The sequence below is a fragment of the Zea mays genome, chromosome 5 (assembly GCF_902167145.1).
Source record: "Zea mays cultivar B73 chromosome 5, Zm-B73-REFERENCE-NAM-5.0, whole genome shotgun sequence".
Taxonomy (NCBI): domain Eukaryota; kingdom Viridiplantae; phylum Streptophyta; class Magnoliopsida; order Poales; family Poaceae; genus Zea; species Zea mays.
The window spans coordinates 37,923,633-37,942,052 of NC_050100.1; the positions used below are offsets into that span (position 1 = coordinate 37,923,633).

Genomic DNA, 18,420 nt, shown 5'->3' on the forward strand with positions numbered 1-18,420 from the left:
CTGGAGCGCGCCGGTCAGGCTCCGGTAGGACGTCGCGTCGGCGACCGGAGGCCCGTCGTCCTCAGAGAGCTTCGCCTGGGTGTCGACAGGCGTGGAGCAAGGCTTGCAGTCAGACATGCCAGCCCGCTCCAGGATGTCGATGGCGTACTGGCGTTGGTGGAGGAAGAGACCCTGAGGCCGGCGCTCGGCGGTGATGACGAGGAAGTGGTGTAGGGGCCCCAGGTCCTTCATGGCGAATTCCCGCTGAAGGGCGACGATCGTGCGGTGAAGAAGGTCGGCGGTGGATGCCGTGAGCACAATGTCGTCGACGTAGAGCAGGAGGTAGACGGTGTCGTCGCCGCGCCGGTAGATGAACAGGGACGTGTCCGACTTGGCCTCGACGAAGCCGATGGAGGCCAGGTAGGAGGCGAAGCGACTGTACCATGCCCGTGGCGCCTGCTTGAGGCCGTACAGGGACCGGTTCAGCCGGCAGACCAGATCCGGACGGTCAGTATCGACGAAGCCGGTGGGCTGGCTGCAGTAGACAGTCTCCGTCAGAGTGCCATGGAGGAAGGCATTCTTGACGTCGAGCTGGTGGATCGCCCAGTCGCGGGAGAGGGCGAGGGAGAGGACGGCGCGAACAGTGGCGAACTTGACGACGAGGCTGAAGGTCTCGTCGTAGTCCACTCCAGGGCGCTGGGTGAAGCCCCGAAGGACCCAACGGGCCTTGTAGCGGTCGAGGGAGCCGTCCGAGGTCAGCTTGTGGCGAAATAGCCACTTGCCGGTGACCACGTTGGTGCCTGGTGGACGCGGCACCAGGTCCCAGGTGTGGTTGGCCAAGAGGGCCGCGTACTCCTCCTCCATAGCACGACGCCAATGGGGGTCGGCGAGGGCAGCGCGAACGGAGGAGGGCACAGGGGATGCGTCCGGAGGAGTGCAGGTCGTATCAGCTGCCAGGATCAGCCGGTCGACGGGGCTGTAGGATCTAGGACACCGGCTAGAGGGGGGGTGAATAGACGGTTTTGACTAAAAACAACAATACTAAGTAAATTTAATCAATACAACAAGGGGAATAAATTTACTAGTGTCAATAAGTAAACAATGTATGAAAGACAACTACGGAGATTGAATACTTTGAAGAACAATAAGCAAAACACTAATCAATTGCAAGGCAATAAGTAATGCTAGAAGGAATAGACACCGAAATTTATCCCGTGGTATCGGTGATTTGCCGATCACCCCTAATCCACGTTGAGGTGGACTTCAAGCTCTCACTTGCTCCTCTATCAAGACACGACTTGATCTTTGAGCCAAGTGGACAAGAAATCACTCAATACCTCGATTCCACTAATGTCACCTTTGCCGCTCCGGCGAGGTAGGCGCGAACCCCTCACAATCAACACCGCGACTTCTCCACAATCTTCTTGGAGAGCTCGACGGAGACAATCACCCGAGCCGTCTAGGAGGCGGCAACCTCCAAGAGTAACAAGCCAACGACGCTTGCTCGGTGTACCACCTAGTGCCTCAAGGATCACCAAATGATGCAAATGCACTAGGAACCCTCAATCTCTCACTAGAATGCAATCTCAAGCAAAGAGTGTGAGAGAGTGAGTTGGAGGATCACAAATGAGCTCAATGTGTTCAAGGAATGGCTAAGAGAGCTCTCACACACGAGCTACCCTTCTATTTATAGCCCCCCATCTAAATCCAACCGTTATGTGCAAAGGGGGGCAATTCTGCGCACACGCGGACCGTCCGCGCCCTAGGGCCGGACGGTCCGCCGTACAACATAACGGCTATAATGACCGTTGAAACATGTCAGAGCTGTCTCAAAAGGTGTGTCCGGACTGTCCGCCCTTCAAGCCCGGACCGTCCGCGACCTGGCAGATTCAAACACCCGAGCCTCGGGTCAAACGGAGTTAACACGTGCGGACCGTCCGGCTATAATTCCCGGACGGTCCGCGACCTGAGGCAGTACTGTCCGGACTTGTCACCCGGACAGTCCGTAGTACAAATCGATAAAAACACACAGTCCCTGTTCAAAAACGAGTTAGACACATGCGGACCGTCCGCGCCTCACAGGCGGACCGTCCGCCTATAATTCAGGGACAGACCCGAAGCTACCTTTCTCTGGTCAGGACTGCGGACGGTCCGGCCCTAAGGCCCGGACGGTCCGCAGTGCAATAGAACACAGTGCCAACACAAATGGTCAGACTTCGGACCCTCTGGAGGATCGCGGACGGTCCGCCCCCAAGGGCCGGACAGTCCGCGCGACCAAGACTTCTCAAATTTCAAACATGCTCTTGAATGAACTTTTAACTCACGAAATGAGAAGCGCTGTTAGTCCTCATGCAAATGCAACTACTTGATGCTCTATGAGGCACTAAGTTTTACACAGATCTAAGTCATTGACCCCTCTTAATAGTACGGCTATCTAGCCTACTAATCCGGTCAGGTATCTTCTCTAAACTCCTCAAGACCGGCAAAAGTAAAACCTATATTATACCTTTGCCTTCATCTGATCCACAACCAATGCGTATGACTCTTCAACATTTCCTGTTCTATGTGGTCCAACCCTGCATTCTTATTTCTCCAAGAATCGTTAGTCCACAAGTAGTTGTCATTAATTACCAAAACATTACTAGAGGGGCCTAGATGATTCACAATCTCCCCCTTTTTGGTAATTGATGACAACACCACATAGTATATTAAAGAGAAGTTTAGTTTCTCCAAATCTCTCTCATACCTAAGGTATAAAATAGATTTTGGAGATGAGTTTCATAGGACTTATCTTGAATTGAAGTTCTGTCCAAAAGATAGATAAATCCCAATAGAAACTCAGTATGCAAGAAGGGCTCCCCCTAAGTGTGTGCAGGATTATTTGAAGTTGAAGATATAACACACATAATATATTAGAGCTTGATGGAGACTTTCCTACAAACATGGTTATCGAGACATACAAGCGATGATTCGTAGAGTGAGCGCAGCAATTATAATCACATCTCGATTAACCACACACAGAGTAATTTGAACTAAAACATAGTTCATCCCACAGAATATTACAGATAATAATCCACAGACATACGACATAGAGTTAATAGATCGAACCAAGTTCCAAATGCATAAGACATAAACTAAAACGGCACAAAAAAGATAAAATGCATATGCATGGTCTTAGTGTCCACATAGAACCACCAACTCCCCCTGAAGGAGACGCCTGACAACTTCTCATCACTTCTCTCCCCCTTTGGCATCAATTGCCACAAAGGAGAGGCCTTACTGATCACTCGGCGGAGGATGCATGTGGTAATAATGAGTGCGGAAGGTGTCAAACAGGGAGGAGAACTGGTCAAAGTCCTGCTGGAGCTGCTGCTGCCTCTGACTGATATCATGCATGTTGTCAGTTGTAGAAAGATTATCAAACTGACTGGAGAGAGCACCCATGTTATCTTGAAAGCTTTGTTGCATATTATTCAGCCTTGACATGATGGGATCAGTGACATTAGTGTGAATGTGATCACGAAGGTCAGAAAATTCAGAGTTGAGCACATCCCAGTTGTCGTCAAAGCGAGACCGCATGTCATCGAGGCGGTGATCCACATGTGACATCAACCCCTCAAATCGAGTATCAATATGAGCCTCCAGCCCTTGCTGCATGTTGTGAAAATAAGGATCAAAATATCCTGGAGCAGGCTCCCAATAGTGCTGAGGCTGAGGAGGAGGTGGAGGAGGAGGCATCTGCTGTTCCTCAACATTAGGCGCTGCTCCACCCTCATAGCCAGGGTCTTCCTCATCATCTGGGAATGGAGTGAGTGGCCTGGTGAGAAACCCTATCTCATTCTTAAAAGGCCTGAATGGAGTGTGGACAATCTCACATGGGCCCTCAAATCTTGTCTTGGATTTGATAAGAGCCATAATGTATGGAGCATATGCCAAGTTTTGATTCTTGTCCATCTTTAAATCATTAAGCTGCCTCATCATGAAAAGAACAATGTTCATGACTTCTCCATTCATAATGTGATGAATTATGTTCCAGAACTTCTCCCTGATTTTACTCTTATCACCACTCTTGGGAAGGATGGTGACTCTGGCAATCTTGTTGATGACAGCAGGATGATGTCTGAGTCCTGCTGTCTCACCAAATCTCCTGGGTATACCAAGTCTGGCTGGCTCATAAAACTGCACAAAATCCTCAAAATTGTCTTCAGTATAAAGATCCACTCCAGCAGAAATGGTGCCATAGTTCAGACTGTTGGCAGCTGCAAAGTCAGCAAAAGAAGCAGAGTAGCGCTTGAAGCCAGTCATCCAGGTGATGGATTCTTCTGCAATATCAATCTCTGAGGTAGCCAAGAATTGCTTAACAGCCATTTCATTAAAATCTGTGCGCTGCCCCATAAACTGATATAGTCCGCATGCCTCAAACTTAGGGATCAAACCCTCCATGACTGATTGACTGAGCAGGAATGACCAATCAATCACCTGATGCTTATGGAAATTAGTATCCACCAGGGTGCCCCAGAAAACATCAAACTGCAGCTGCGTGTGGAAAAACTGGATGTTGGTATCTGATGGCAGAGCATACTGATTCACAGTCCGTCGAGAGCAGTACTCAGTCATAGAAAATCTCCGCTTTGGGAAAGTCCATCCTTGGATATCAATGGGATAATCAGGATGAACATGAGGAAAATCTTCCGCATCCATGGATTCAGTGCCCCCAGCTGAGGATTGGGCTTCTGAATCAGTGGTTGGTACATAATCATCATCATTTCCTCGAGGGCGCTTGGATTTAAAGCGACCTGCAAGTTTCTTGCGTAGACCACCAAGACCACTGCAACAATGTGACAAACATCCATAGATGAATAATTGAAACCAATCACCATTTATAAAAGGAATGGAACTGTAATGCTCTGCCAGGGTCCGGACTGTCCGCGCTAGGGGGCCGGACGGTCCGCGCCAGAGGCCCGGACGGTCCGCGTCCACCAGGCGGACGGTCCGCGACCGACCAGGGGCGACTCCAAGAACCCTAGCCGCCACAAGTGTTCAATTTGATGGTTTTGCAGATAATACCCAGCCAAATAAGTTGAAAATTTTGCATAGCATTGATATTGAGAAGAACTAACAATCCCACCAATCAGATTTTGAAACCCACTGCTCAATTTCAGATCAGAGAAGAAACCCAAATAATCTCAAAGTTGATGAAATTTGATTAAATCCACAAGATTTGAAGATACCGTGATGAAGACATGTTTAGGGAATGGTGCAGCAAGCTGTCGGACTGTCCGCACGCAACTTCACTTCACGGTCCGCGCACACTCGACACAAGAGAGGATATAGCGAGTGGAGAGCAAGAGAGAACAACCGAATAGGCACAACTGGCAAGTCTGCGGGCTCTGGTCCTTTTTCTGCCCTGTCGCGGACGGTCCGCGCGGGGGCGGCGGACGGTCCGCGTCCTGATGACCTCAGACAGTCTGCGAGGCTGCTCGGACTGTCCATTGCTTGATGCTGCGGACGGTCCGCGGTCCATGGGCGGACGGTCCGCGGCCTGATACTCATTTTTCCAATTTCTGTCCACTTTCTGATTTTGAATTCCGAATCCGAATTGGTGCTCATATATGGACATTTTGACCAATCCAAAAGTTGGTATGCATGCATATACTTATGATGTATTTGAGAAATGCAAGATTTTTGAATTAAACTATCTAGAGTAATTAGAAATGAAAAATGCACAAATAATACCAAATAAATAGCACAAAAAAAACATACTTAGACCCAAGATGCAAGGCGACACATGTGTGATCAACTTCAAGTCACATTAGAGATATCGATCACATTCATTTCACTTCTTAGAGAACAAAATCTTGTTTCATCCAAAGGTTTTGTAAAAATGTCTGCTAATTGATCATCGGTGCCAATGGAATAAATAGAGATATCTCCCTTGCCAACATGATCTCTTAAGAAGTGATGCCGTATATCAATATGCTTGGTTCTTGAATGTTGGACCGGATTGGTAGCCAATTTCACCGCACTCTCATTATCACACATGAGAGGCACATTCTTGAAAATAATTCCATAGTCCAATAAGGTTTGTTTCATCCATAATAGTTGAGCACAACAATTTCCGGCCGATATATATTCCGCCTCGGCGGTAGATAGAGCAACCGAATTTTGTTTCTTAGAAGACCATGAAACAAGAGATCTACCAAGAAATTGACAACAACCGGAGGTGCTTTTTCTATCAACTTTGCACCCCGCATAGTCCGAATCCGAATATCCAATTAATTCAAATTGAGCACCTTTGGGATACCATAGACCAATATTGGGAGTATACTTCAAATATCTTAGAATCCTTTTAGCGGCCTTCAAGTGAATCTCTCTAGGAGAAGCTTGAAATCGAGCACACATGCATACACTAAACATAACATCGGGCCTAGATGCGGTAATATAAAGCAAACTACCAATTATTGAACGATAAAGTTTTTGATCAACTATTGTACCTCCTTCATCTAAGTCTAGATGACCATTTGTTGCCATTGGAGTCTTGATAGGCTTAGCATTTTCTAAACCAAACTTCTTGAGCATGTCCCTCAAATATTTTGATTGACTTATAAAAATTCCATCTTTCAATTGTTTGATTTGAAGGCCAAGAAAGAAGCTCAATTCTCCTATCATAGACATTTCAAATTCCTTTGACATCATTTTTCCGAACTCCTCACAAAATAATTCATTAGTAGATCCAAAAATAATATCATCAACGTAGATTTGACAAACAAATAAATCTTTACCAATTCTTTTAGTGAATAGAGTAGTGTCAACCTTCCCAATTTTGAAGTCTTTGGAAAGCAAGAAATCCCTAAGCCTTTCATACCAAGCGCGTGGAGCTTGCTTAAGCCCATAGAGAGCTTTAGAGAGCTTGAACACATGGTTAGGTCTTTTGGGGTCCTCAAAACCGGGAGGTTGTTCAACATACACTAGTTCACTAATCTTACCATTTAGAAAGGCACTCTTTACATCCATTTGGTAGAGCTTGATATTGTGTGCACAAGCATAAGCAAGTAGAATCCGGATTGCTTCTAATCTTGCTACGGGAGCAAATGTCTCCCCAAAATCCAATCCTTCAATTTGAGTATATCCTTGTGCAACTAATCTTGCCTTGTTTCTTACTACCACACCATCTTCATTGTGCTTGTTGCGGAACACCCATTTTGTACCAATAACATTGTGGTTCTTTGGTCTCTCAACAAGCTCCCAAACTTCATTTCGAGTGAAGTTATTTAATTCTTCATGCATTGCATTCACCCAATCAACATCAAGTAGAGCTTCATCTACACGGTTAGGTTCCATACAAGATACAAAAGAGAAATGTTCACAAAATGAAGCTATGCGAGAGCGAGTTTGAACACCCTTACTAATATCACCCACAATTTGATCAACCGGGTGATCCTTCACAATGGAATGATGAATTCTTGATACCGTTTGATAGTTGCTTGATGAAGCATTAGGAGAAACCGTAGGTCTTGAAGTACCTTGATCATGAGTATCCATGGTTTCATCGAGTGGTTTGCTTTGGTGATCTTCCTCATTTATAGTTGAGGATGAAGGAATAACAACCACACTATCTTCATCATCATCTTCCTTAGGTTTTATTTCACCAATGGCCATTGTTTTCATTGCATTTATCAATTGAGTTCCCCCAACATCATCGAGATTATCACTCTCATCTTGAGACCCATTTGTTTCATCAAATTCAACATCATATGCTTCCTCAATAATACCATGAGTTTTGTTGAAGACTCTATAAGCCTTACTATTTGATGAATATCCAAGAAGAAAACCCTCATCACATTTCTTCTCAAATTTAGAAAGCCGGCTTCCCTTTCTCAAAATATAACATTTGCAACCAAATACCCTAAAATATGAGATATTTGGCTTTCTACCAATGAGCAATTCATATGGAGTTTTCTTCAAGAGTTTGTGACAATATAGTCTATTTGATGAATGACAAGCGGTATTTATTGCCTCGGCCCAATAAGAATCCGATATATTATATTCCGCTAACATAGACCTTGCCATATCAATAAGAGTTCTATTCTTTCTTTCAACAATACCGTTTTGTTCCGGGGTATATTTGGAAGAGAATTCATGTTTGATACCCTTGTCATCACAATATTGATCAATTCTTGCATTTTTGAATTCCGACCCATTATCACTTCTAACCTTTTTGATGTCGAAATCAAATTGATTTTGAGCCAATATAGCAAATGACTTGAATGTTTCAAACACATTGGATTTGTCTCGTAGAAAATAAACCCAAGTAAATCTTGAATAGTCATCCACAATCACAAGACAATAAGAATTACCACCAATACTTACAAAAGATGTGGGCCCAAATAAATCCATGTGAAGTAATTCCAAAGGTCGATGAGTGGACATTTGACTTTTATTTGGATGAGTATTTGCCACTTGCTTACCGGCTTGACAAGAGCTACACAATTTGTTCTTTTCAAACTTCACATCTTTCAAGCCTCGAACTAAGTCATGCTTGGTTAACCGATTGAGTTGCTTCATCCCAACATGACCAAGTCTTCTATGCCATAACCAACCTAGTGAAGCTTTTGAAAATAAGCAAGTTGTGAGCTTTGCCTCATTAGATGAGAAATCAACAAGATAAAGATTTTCATGTCTAAAACCTTTAAATTTAAGATTGCTACCGTCAACACTAGAGATAATAACATCTTCAACTGTGAAATTGCAACAAAATCCTAAATCACATAATTGAGCTACGGAAAGTAAATTAAAGTTCAAAGACTCAACCAATAGCACATTTGATATAGAATGATCATTTGAAATAGCAATTTTACCCAAACCTTTAACCTTTCCTTTACGATTATCTCCAAATGTGATACTATCATAATTTGAGCAATCTTCCTCACTCATTTGGGTAAACATCTTCATATCCCCGGTCATGTGTTGAGTACATCCACTATCCAACACCCAATGATTCCCTCCCGCCTTGTAGTTTACCTACAAAAGGAAATCAATCTCTTTTAGGTACCCAAACTTGCTTGGGTCCTTGGATGTTAGTGACCAAGGTCTTTGGCACCCAAATAGCTTTCTTTTTGTTTCCAACAATTGAAGTACCAACAAATTTAGCATGAACACCTTTTGCATTATGAGAAAGAACATAACAATGCTCAAAACAAGTGGAGGATACATGTTTGAACTTGGGACAATTTTTCTTAACATGTCCCTTTTTGTGACACTTGTGACACACTTTGTCACATTCTTTCACAAACAATGTCTTTTGCTTTACAAAAGCATTCTTTCCTTTCTTGGGAACATATCCAAGACCTTCACGGTTGAGAGAACATCGTTGACTTCCCAATATGAAATCCAACTTCTTCTTACCACCATATGCCTTTTCTAGGTCATGAGTTAGAGTATTTATTCTATCCACTAACACTTCATTCTCAACAATAATTTTTGATTCATCAAGAGCAATATTATCATTGAGAGAAATTTTGCATTTATCACAAATAGAGTTAGTAGGTAGTGGTTCACTTGTAAGACTATCAAGTAAGTCACAAGTGACTCCAACATCCTTAGTGACCACCTCAACTTCATGCACAATAGATGATTTTTGAGCATCCGCAAGCTTCTCACAATTTTCTTTGAGATCATTGTGAGAGGTCTTGAGCTCCTCAAAAGACACTTGGAGGTTTTTATACAATTCCTTCAAGGCCTTAAATTTTTCTTTTTCTTTGTGCATGTAGTCATCGGCCTCACCTAACATTCTAACAAGATCATCATATGAATAGCCATCATCATCAACATCATCGATATCATCATCATCATTTATATCATTTAAATCGGTGATGATTTTTACCTTAGCATCTCCCTTTGCCATGAGACAATGGGGGGATGAGAAGAGTGAGGGAGCTTCCTTGATGGCAATTCCGGCATTAAGCTTGGATGAGGTGTCATCATCATCATCATCCGAGCTATCATCCGAGTCCCATTCAACTAAGTAGGCTTTGCCATCTTTCTTCTTGTTATAGTATTTCTTTTTCTTCTTGTCACTTTCATCTTTGCCCTTCTTCTTCTTGCTTGGACAATTCATGGCAATGTGACCGGGATCCCCACACTCAAAACATTTTCTATCATTGAAAGCATTTCTTCTAGATGTTTGACCTCTTCTAGGTTGACCTCTTTTCATCTTCATGAATTTATTGAATTTCCTTACAAATAAAGCCATGTCACAATCACTCTCACTTTCATTTTCTTCATCATTGCTATCTTCCTTTTCAATTGCCTTTGAGGCCTTGGCTTTGAGAGCAATAGATTCATTTTTCACCTTCTTTGCCAAACTTAAAGCATCGGCTTGTGACTTCTTAAATATATCTTGAGTGAGAATTTCTCCCAATACTTCGGTTGGAGAGGTTGTAGATAGATCACTCCTTACTAGCATTGTCACAATAGTCTCATATTTCTCCGGAAGTGATCTAAGGAACTTGTGTGTGAAATCCACATCCGGTACATTAAAACCAAGTCCTTTGAGTTCATTTACAATCTCATTCAATCGATTGAACATATCGGATACACTCTCATCTTCTTTCATAATAAATTGCTCAAACTTCCCTTTGCACACATATAGTTTGGCACTCTTCACAATTGTAGTTCCTTCATGAATTTCCATTAGTTTTACCCAAATCTCATGAGCGGTTGTGAGATTCTTGATACGATTGAACTCATTTATATCAAGAGCATCATAAAAGACATTCATGGCTTGATCATTTGTGAGGATATTCTCATTATCACTAACTGATGGTTCATCTTCCTTCAATACAACAAATCCATCTCTAACAATTTGCCAAATTTTTCCACCCATTGCTCTAAGATGCATTGACATTCTTATTTTCCAATAATCATAATTGTTTCCATCAAAGTGCGGTGGCTTCCCAATGTGCACATTGTTGTTACTAGCCATATTGTCCCACTCCGGGATGATTAGATCCACAAACAATGGAGTCCTCGGTTCTGATACCACTTGTAGGATCTAGGACACCGGCTAGAGGGGGGGTGAATAGACGGTTTTGACTAAAAACAACAATACTAAGTAAATTTAATCAATACAACAAGGGGAATAAATTTACTAGTGTCAATAAGTAAACAATGTATGAAAGACAACTACGGAGATTGAATACTTTGAAGAACAATAAGCAAAACACTAATCAATTGCAAGGCAATAAGTAATGCTAGAAGGAATAGACACCGAAATTTATCCCGTGGTATCGGTGATTTGCCGATCACCCCTAATCCACGTTGAGGTGGACTTCAAGCTCTCACTTGCTCCTCTATCAAGACACGACTTGATCTTTGAGCCAAGTGGACAAGAAATCACTCAATACCTCGATTCCACTAATGTCACCTTTGCCGCTCCGGCGAGGTAGGCGCGAACCCCTCACAATCAACACCGCGACTTCTCCACAATCTTCTTGGAGAGCTCGACGGAGACAATCACCCGAGCCGTCTAGGAGGCGGCAACCTCCAAGAGTAACAAGCCAACGACGCTTGCTCGGTGTACCACCTAGTGCCTCAAGGATCACCAAATGATGCAAATGCACTAGGAACCCTCAATCTCTCACTAGAATGCAATCTCAAGCAAAGAGTGTGAGAGAGTGAGTTGGAGGATCACAAATGAGCTCAATGTGTTCAAGGAATGGCTAAGAGAGCTCTCACACACGAGCTACCCTTCTATTTATAGCCCCCCATCTAAATCCAACCGTTATGTGCAAAGGGGGGCAATTCTGCGCACACGCGGACCGTCCGCGCCCTAGGGCCGGACGGTCCGCCGTACAACATAACGGCTATAATGACCGTTGAAACATGTCAGAGCTGTCTCAAAAGGTGTGTCCGGACTGTCCGCCCTTCAAGCCCGGACCGTCCGCGACCTGGCAGATTCAAACACCCGAGCCTCGGGTCAAACGGAGTTAACACGTGCGGACCGTCCGGCTATAATTCCCGGACGGTCCGCGACCTGAGGCAGTACTGTCCGGACTTGTCACCCGGACAGTCCGTAGTACAAATCGATAAAAACACACAGTCCCTGTTCAAAAACGAGTTAGACACATGCGGACCGTCCGCGCCTCACAGGCGGACCGTCCGCCTATAATTCAGGGACAGACCCGAAGCTACCTTTCTCTGGTCAGGACTGCGGACGGTCCGGCCCTAAGGCCCGGACGGTCCGCAGTGCAATAGAACACAGTGCCAACACAAATGGTCAGACTTCGGACCCTCTGGAGGATCGCGGACGGTCCGCCCCCAAGGGCCGGACAGTCCGCGCGACCAAGACTTCTCAAATTTCAAACATGCTCTTGAATGAACTTTTAACTCACGAAATGAGAAGCGCTGTTAGTCCTCATGCAAATGCAACTACTTGATGCTCTATGAGGCACTAAGTTTTACACAGATCTAAGTCATTGACCCCTCTTAATAGTACGGCTATCTAGCCTACTAATCCGGTCAGGTATCTTCTCTAAACTCCTCAAGACCGGCAAAAGTAAAACCTATATTATACCTTTGCCTTCATCTGATCCACAACCAATGCGTATGACTCTTCAACATTTCCTGTTCTATGTGGTCCAACCCTGCATTCTTATTTCTCCAAGAATCGTTAGTCCACAAGTAGTTGTCATTAATTACCAAAACATTACTAGAGGGGCCTAGATGATTCACAGGGGCGAAGAACGCCAGCGGCGCGCCGAGTCACCATTGGGTGGACGTGCCCGGGGTCGCGATGGATGGCGACCGGGTGGTACACTGACGACTCGGAGCGGGCCGCCGGAACGTCGGGAGCGGCAGGTATGGCCGGCTCGCGGCGGTGATAGACGACGGCGGGGTCGGCAAAGCGGGCCGTGCTCGTCGACAGGCCTGAGTCGGCAGGCGCCGAGGTGGCAGCGTGGCTGCGACGGTGGTAGACGAGCGCGGGGTCGGCGAAGCGAGTCGGGGTCGACGGGGCCGCGCGTGGCGCAGGCGGGATCGACGGGGCCGCGCGTGGCGCAGGCGGGGTCGTCGGGGCCGCGCGTGGCGCAGGCGGGGTCGTCGGGGCCGCGCGTGGCGCAGGCGGGGTCGTCGGGGCCGCGCGGGGCGCAGGCGGGATCAGCGGGACCGCGCGTGGCGCAGGCGTGATCGGCGGGGCCGCGCGTGGCGCAGGCGTGATCGACGGGGCCGCGCGTGGCGCGGGAATGGGCGCAAGTGGTTGCGTCGTGGTCGTACGAGGTACGGGTAACGGCGCAAGGCGGGGCGCCGGGGGTGGGAGGGGAACCGGATCAGACTCGAGGAGTGAGTCTAGATCGGTGGGTGGGGTGGAGCCTGCAAGGGGAAACACATCTTCGTCAAAGACGACGTGACGAGAGATGATGATGCGGTGGGAGGTGAGGTCTAGGCACCGATACCCCTTGTGGTCAGGGGAGTAGCCGAGGAAGAGGCATCGAGTGGAGCGAGGAGAAAGCTTGTTAGGGGCGGTAGCGGAAGTGTTAGGGTAGCAGGCACAGCCGAACACGCGCAGGTGGTCGTAGGAAGGGGTTCTGCCTTACAGGGCAAAGTGAGGAGTAGGGTGGCTCACCGCCTTCGAGGGAAGACGGTTGAGGAGATGCGTGGCAGTATGAAGGGCCTCTGCCCAGTAGGTGGCAGGGAGAGACGCCTGAAAGAGAAGGCAGCGGATCATGTTGGTGGTGGTGCGAATCATACGCTCGGCCCGGCCGTTCTGAGCAGAGGTGTAGGGACACGAGAGACGCAACTGGACGCCGTGAGTGAGGAAGAAAGAACGGGAGGCGTTGTTGTCGAACTCGCGGCCATTGTCGCACTGCAGGGCACGGACCGAGCGCCGGAACTGGGTGGATACCCAGGTGAAGAAGTGAGTGAGGGTGGTAAACGTGTCGGACTTCAGCCGAAGGGGGAAAGTCCAAAGGAAATGGGAGTAGTCATCCAGAATGACTAGGTAGTACTTGTAGCCGGAGAGGCTAAGGACAGGAGACGTCCAGAGGTCACAGTGGACAAGATCAAAGGCCTGAACAGCCCTGGACGTGGAAGTGGAAAAAGGGAGACGTGAGTGACGGCCGAGCTGACAAGCATGGCAGAGGCGCTCAGAAGGGCCCCGATTATATGATATGTCTGAGTGGCCGGAAAGCTGGGACATGACGTCAGGTCCAGGGTGCCCGAGGCGACGGTGCCAAATGGCGGAGGAGGTGGTGGTAGTAGCGAGAGCATGAGATGAGGCTACTTTGGTGTGGGGAGTGGAGGGCAAGTGAAGAGAATAGAGGGGGCCGGAGCTGTCACAGCGAGCGAGCACATCATGTGTGGGGAGGTGGCGTATGGTGAGGCCCCAAGGGTCGAACTCCATAGAGCACTGGTTGTCACTAGTGAAGCGACGAACCGAGAGGAGGGGATGAGTCAGTCCGGGAGCAACAAGGACGTCGTTAAGGCAGAATGGTCCTGGAAGAACCGATGTACCTACTGAGGTAACCGGGAGGGTGGAACCGTTACCGACGACGATGGAGGTAGGATGTGAGGGATGGGGTGGATGGGAGTGGAGTAACGAATTAGTGATGGGGGTAGTGTGGAAGGAGGCCCCGGAGTCAACCACCCAATCGGTGGTGGTTCGGGGAGGTGGAAGTGGCGAGGGTACGGTGTGAGCGGAGAGGGCCAGGGAAGGTGCCCCGACAGGTGCACTAGGAAGGGAGGGAGAGGACACGGGCTCAACCGCTAGGGAGGCGATCGCAGCACGTGGAAAGACAAGCGGTCCAGGCACGTGACGGCCCGCCTGAGGGTGGACCTCGACGCAGTCCCGAAGAATAGGGTTCCAGACTGAATCGAAGGACATGAACATGCCACGGATGAGCTGGCCGTCGTGAAGGAGGACACGCACAGTCACGAGAGCGGCGGGCATGGCGACCGGTGCAGGAGAGGCGAGGCACTGCTGGAGCCGGGGAGCGGTCAGCCGACGCAGGGAGGCGCGGACTGGACAACCGGGCGCGGAACAGCAGGGGCGGCTGGGTGCTCGGCGTCGGGCGTCCACGGCACGGGACAGCAGGGGTGCAGATCCGCGTGGAACAGCAGGGGCGCGCGTCCTCCGGGCGGGCGCTCCTGGACGGCGCGACAGGTCCTGCGGTTGTCGAGCCCGGTCCTCGGCTCGGTGTCGAATGCGCAGGGGCAGGGCGCGGTTGTCGCGCGGGGTGAGCACCTGGCGCGTCGGGGCTCCGGTCGGTCGGCACCAGGGCGCGACGGACGGGGCGCGCGGTCGACGGGGACGCGCAGCGTCGCGGCACAGCAGGGCCCAGGCGCACGGGTCCGGCCGGTGCGCAGCAGCTAGGGCGGCACGGCAGGACGCACGGCGGCCAGGCTTGGCGCGGGCTGAGCGGCGGCTCGGGTGCGCCGGTGGTCCGGATCTGGCTTGGCGAGCGAGCCGCGAGCGCGCTGCGGTGCTGGACGAGCGCGCCGGGGCGGCTGGGCGCCTGGCGGAGGCCGGTGGGGCGTGGCGGCCTGGCGGCCTGGCGGCTGTCGCTGGCGAGCCGTGGGCGAGCGCCCCTGGGCAGCTGCGCGCCTGCTGCAACCGATGGTGGGGGCGACGGATGGGGACGCCGTTCGAGCGCCGGCGGCTGGCCTGGGGACCGGCGGCCGCTGGAGGGGAGGAGGGAGCGGCGCGGCCACGGAGGGGCAAGGAGCTGGGCGCTAGCCAGCAGAGAAGCGCGCGGCAGGGACCGAGCTGGAAGAAGCTCCGACCGGGCGCTAGGCGCGCGCAGGAGAGATGGAGGGAGGAGAGATGAGGAGCGGCTGGGAAGGGGAAGGAGAGGCCGGCGGCTGGGGGGCTGGGCGGCGGCGCAGGGGAGCTCCGGTGGCTGGGCAGGGAGGCCGGCGGCGGCTGCAGGGGTGGGAGAAGCCCCTGGCGGCTGTGGCTGACAAGACCTAAACCTAATCTGATACCATGTTGGAATACAAACCCATACCCCTAACCAGGGATGGGGAGTAGTATTAATAGACTTAGTAACTGGGCCAGGCCCATTACAGTGAGGGGTGAGACGGTAATTACATGGGGAATACCCCAAACCCTAGAATCCTAGACGGGTAGTCTAACAGGGAGTATGGGAGGATGGTCATGTTTCCAGAAGCCGCCTACTCACTCACGCCTATATATACTTGTACCTTGTACACCTCTATAATCAATCTATTATTCCCAACTTACATTATGCACTATAAATTGCACTTTGATGCTTAAAGTATTGGCTTTGGCTGCTGACACGCTGTTCTGCAGGGTGTTTAGCACGAAATGTGCTTGAAGCTAAGAGACAGATAGCCGCAGCTGTTTCAGTTGAAAGATATGCTAGAAGATGGTTGTGTCGTTGTGCATATTTGCGTCTTCGTTCTGCTTCTCTTGTGATCCAGTCTGGGATTCGCTATATCTTAGCAGTTCAGAGGTTGCGGCACTTAAAGAATGCTAAAGCTTCTACTGTTATCCAGGTCTTTCTCATCTTGATTCTTCTGAACTCTAATTTTTTTAATCTCTCTCTCTCTCTCTCCTCATCAGTTTTAACTTGCCAAGTTGTGGAATTGTTTCATTGGATCGAGATTTTTATTATCGTTTGTAAATCTCAAGTAATATTGTATCTATAAACTTTTCTGATTTGATCTTTGTTCATAAAGATGATGTATACTGACCAACACTGTTAATTTAATATATAGGCTTGGTGGAGGATGCAGAAGCTCTATTATTTCCATCAGCAGTATCGATGGGCAACAGTTCTCATCCAGTGTTGTTGGAGACAGAAGCTTGCTAAAAGGGCATTGCGGAACCTTAAACATGTATGAACAACAGCAACTATCTGCAGTCCAATGTATCTTAAAGCATCCAATTTGAACCCTGAAAATAACAACTATTTTTTTGGAAGCTTCCTAAATTTTGTTCTAAATAAAAAGATGTCTTCATAAGTTTTACCTGTTGACAGTTTGGTTGCTGCTAGAGGTAAGCATAAGGTTCCAACTAACGGTGCCCACAAGACGTGACAATCAATTTCACAATTAAATATTCATTTTCCTTGTTCTTTCCACGATATTAATATCTACTGCCATAAATAGTTCTATAAGGGATGAAGTGGTGAACTGATGATTCCTGTCTTATTCTGTTTAGGAGGTCCAAAACTGAAATTTCGCGTATGATGATACCAATTTCTTCATGCTTAATACAAATCCTTTCATGCTTAATACACTGTAACTATCTCGTTTTTTTATGTCCTGGATGTGATATAACACATTTGTTGACATTTCATTGCGAAAGGGCCTCTATCATAATGGTTAAGGCTTCCGAGTAGTACCTCTAGGTCACATGTTCGATCTCCCTCGGGGGCGAATTTTGTGGTTTGGTTAAAAAAAATCCCCTCTCTGCCCTGCCCACTCCCGGATTACATCCTGCGTGCCACCATTCGGCTGGGTCGTTGCAGAGTGGGTGATGACGACCCGCTAGTGATGGGGGGCCAGGGTTCAAGGATTTTCTCGGCCGGGACCATGTTTCGGTCTCTTCTTAATATAATATTAGGAGGGCGGTCTTTTCCTTCTCGTCCGAATTTTTTAACATTCCATTAGTCTGCAATCTTCTGAAGTCTATTGCACACTTCACCAAAAGCTCTAGGTTTTGGGTGACTGGTTGATGCATGAATCTTAGTGTGATATTAGACTCAAAGTTCTTCAGTTATAGTATCACCTAACACAATTTTCCTCTAAACAAATAATTATGACAGCCTGCTTCAACTTCGATGAAGACTTGATATGACTTAGTAACTAGCAGTGTTGTATGTTATGTCTTTCTGTTGGAATATAAGGCTGTCTCCAGCAGATCGTGCATCGTGCAAAACACTGTTTTGCACTGTAGACTGCACTGTTCGCAGAGTGTAATTTGAAATAAGGGGTGTGATAGGAGATAGGATGGTAAGCTGTTGGAGACAGCCTAAGTGAATTGCATACCTCTTTCTATGAGCTTACATTTTTGGTTTGAACTAGTTGGTGCATTCAACTTAATATGGTATCAAAATCAGAGGTTTCGACTTTGAATCCTGGTTAGTGTAATTAAATAAAAGCCTCAACATGAGGGGGCATTGGAATATAAGTGAATTGCACACCTTTTCCTATCAGTTTAAGCTTTTAGGTTGAATTGGTTGGTGCATGCAACTTAATACTTTCCTCCACAGATAAAGAATTTATGTAAAATGGTTGGTGCATGGAAGTTTGACTCAATAAGTTAATATTTTTCTCTCGAACGTGCAGAAAACTGCACACCTTTATATTAAGAAAAAATAGAACACTATGTTATATGGGGTTGAGTGTTGGCCTAGTAAGAGACAGCATATCCAACAACTAAGTGTCGCAGAGATGTGTATGTTCCGTTGAATATGTGGG

General features: G+C 47.7%; 2 protein-coding genes across 2 annotated transcripts in view; one reads left to right on the forward strand and one right to left on the reverse strand.

Moving 5' to 3' along the window:
- LOC103626243 (protein OPAQUE1-like) overlaps positions 1-18,420 on the forward strand; it is an 87,780-nt gene that overhangs the window by 54,068 nt on the left and 15,292 nt on the right. Inside the window, exons 20-21 of the mRNA XM_008646644.2 lie at positions 16,286-16,491; positions 16,714-16,833. Of these exons, the coding sequence (XP_008644866.1) occupies positions 16,286-16,491; positions 16,714-16,833 (326 nt within the window). The remainder of the gene's footprint in view (positions 1-16,285; positions 16,492-16,713; positions 16,834-18,420) is intronic.
- Positions 2,874-5,796, reverse strand: LOC118472004 (uncharacterized). The gene is made up of 2 exons (XM_035958999.1): positions 5,211-5,796; positions 2,874-4,807 (listed from the first exon to the last, which is right to left on the reverse strand). Exons 1-2 carry the CDS (start codon positions 5,222-5,224, stop codon positions 3,256-3,258), a joined length of 1,566 nt encoding a protein of 521 aa, XP_035814892.1. The 5' UTR covers positions 5,225-5,796; the 3' UTR covers positions 2,874-3,255.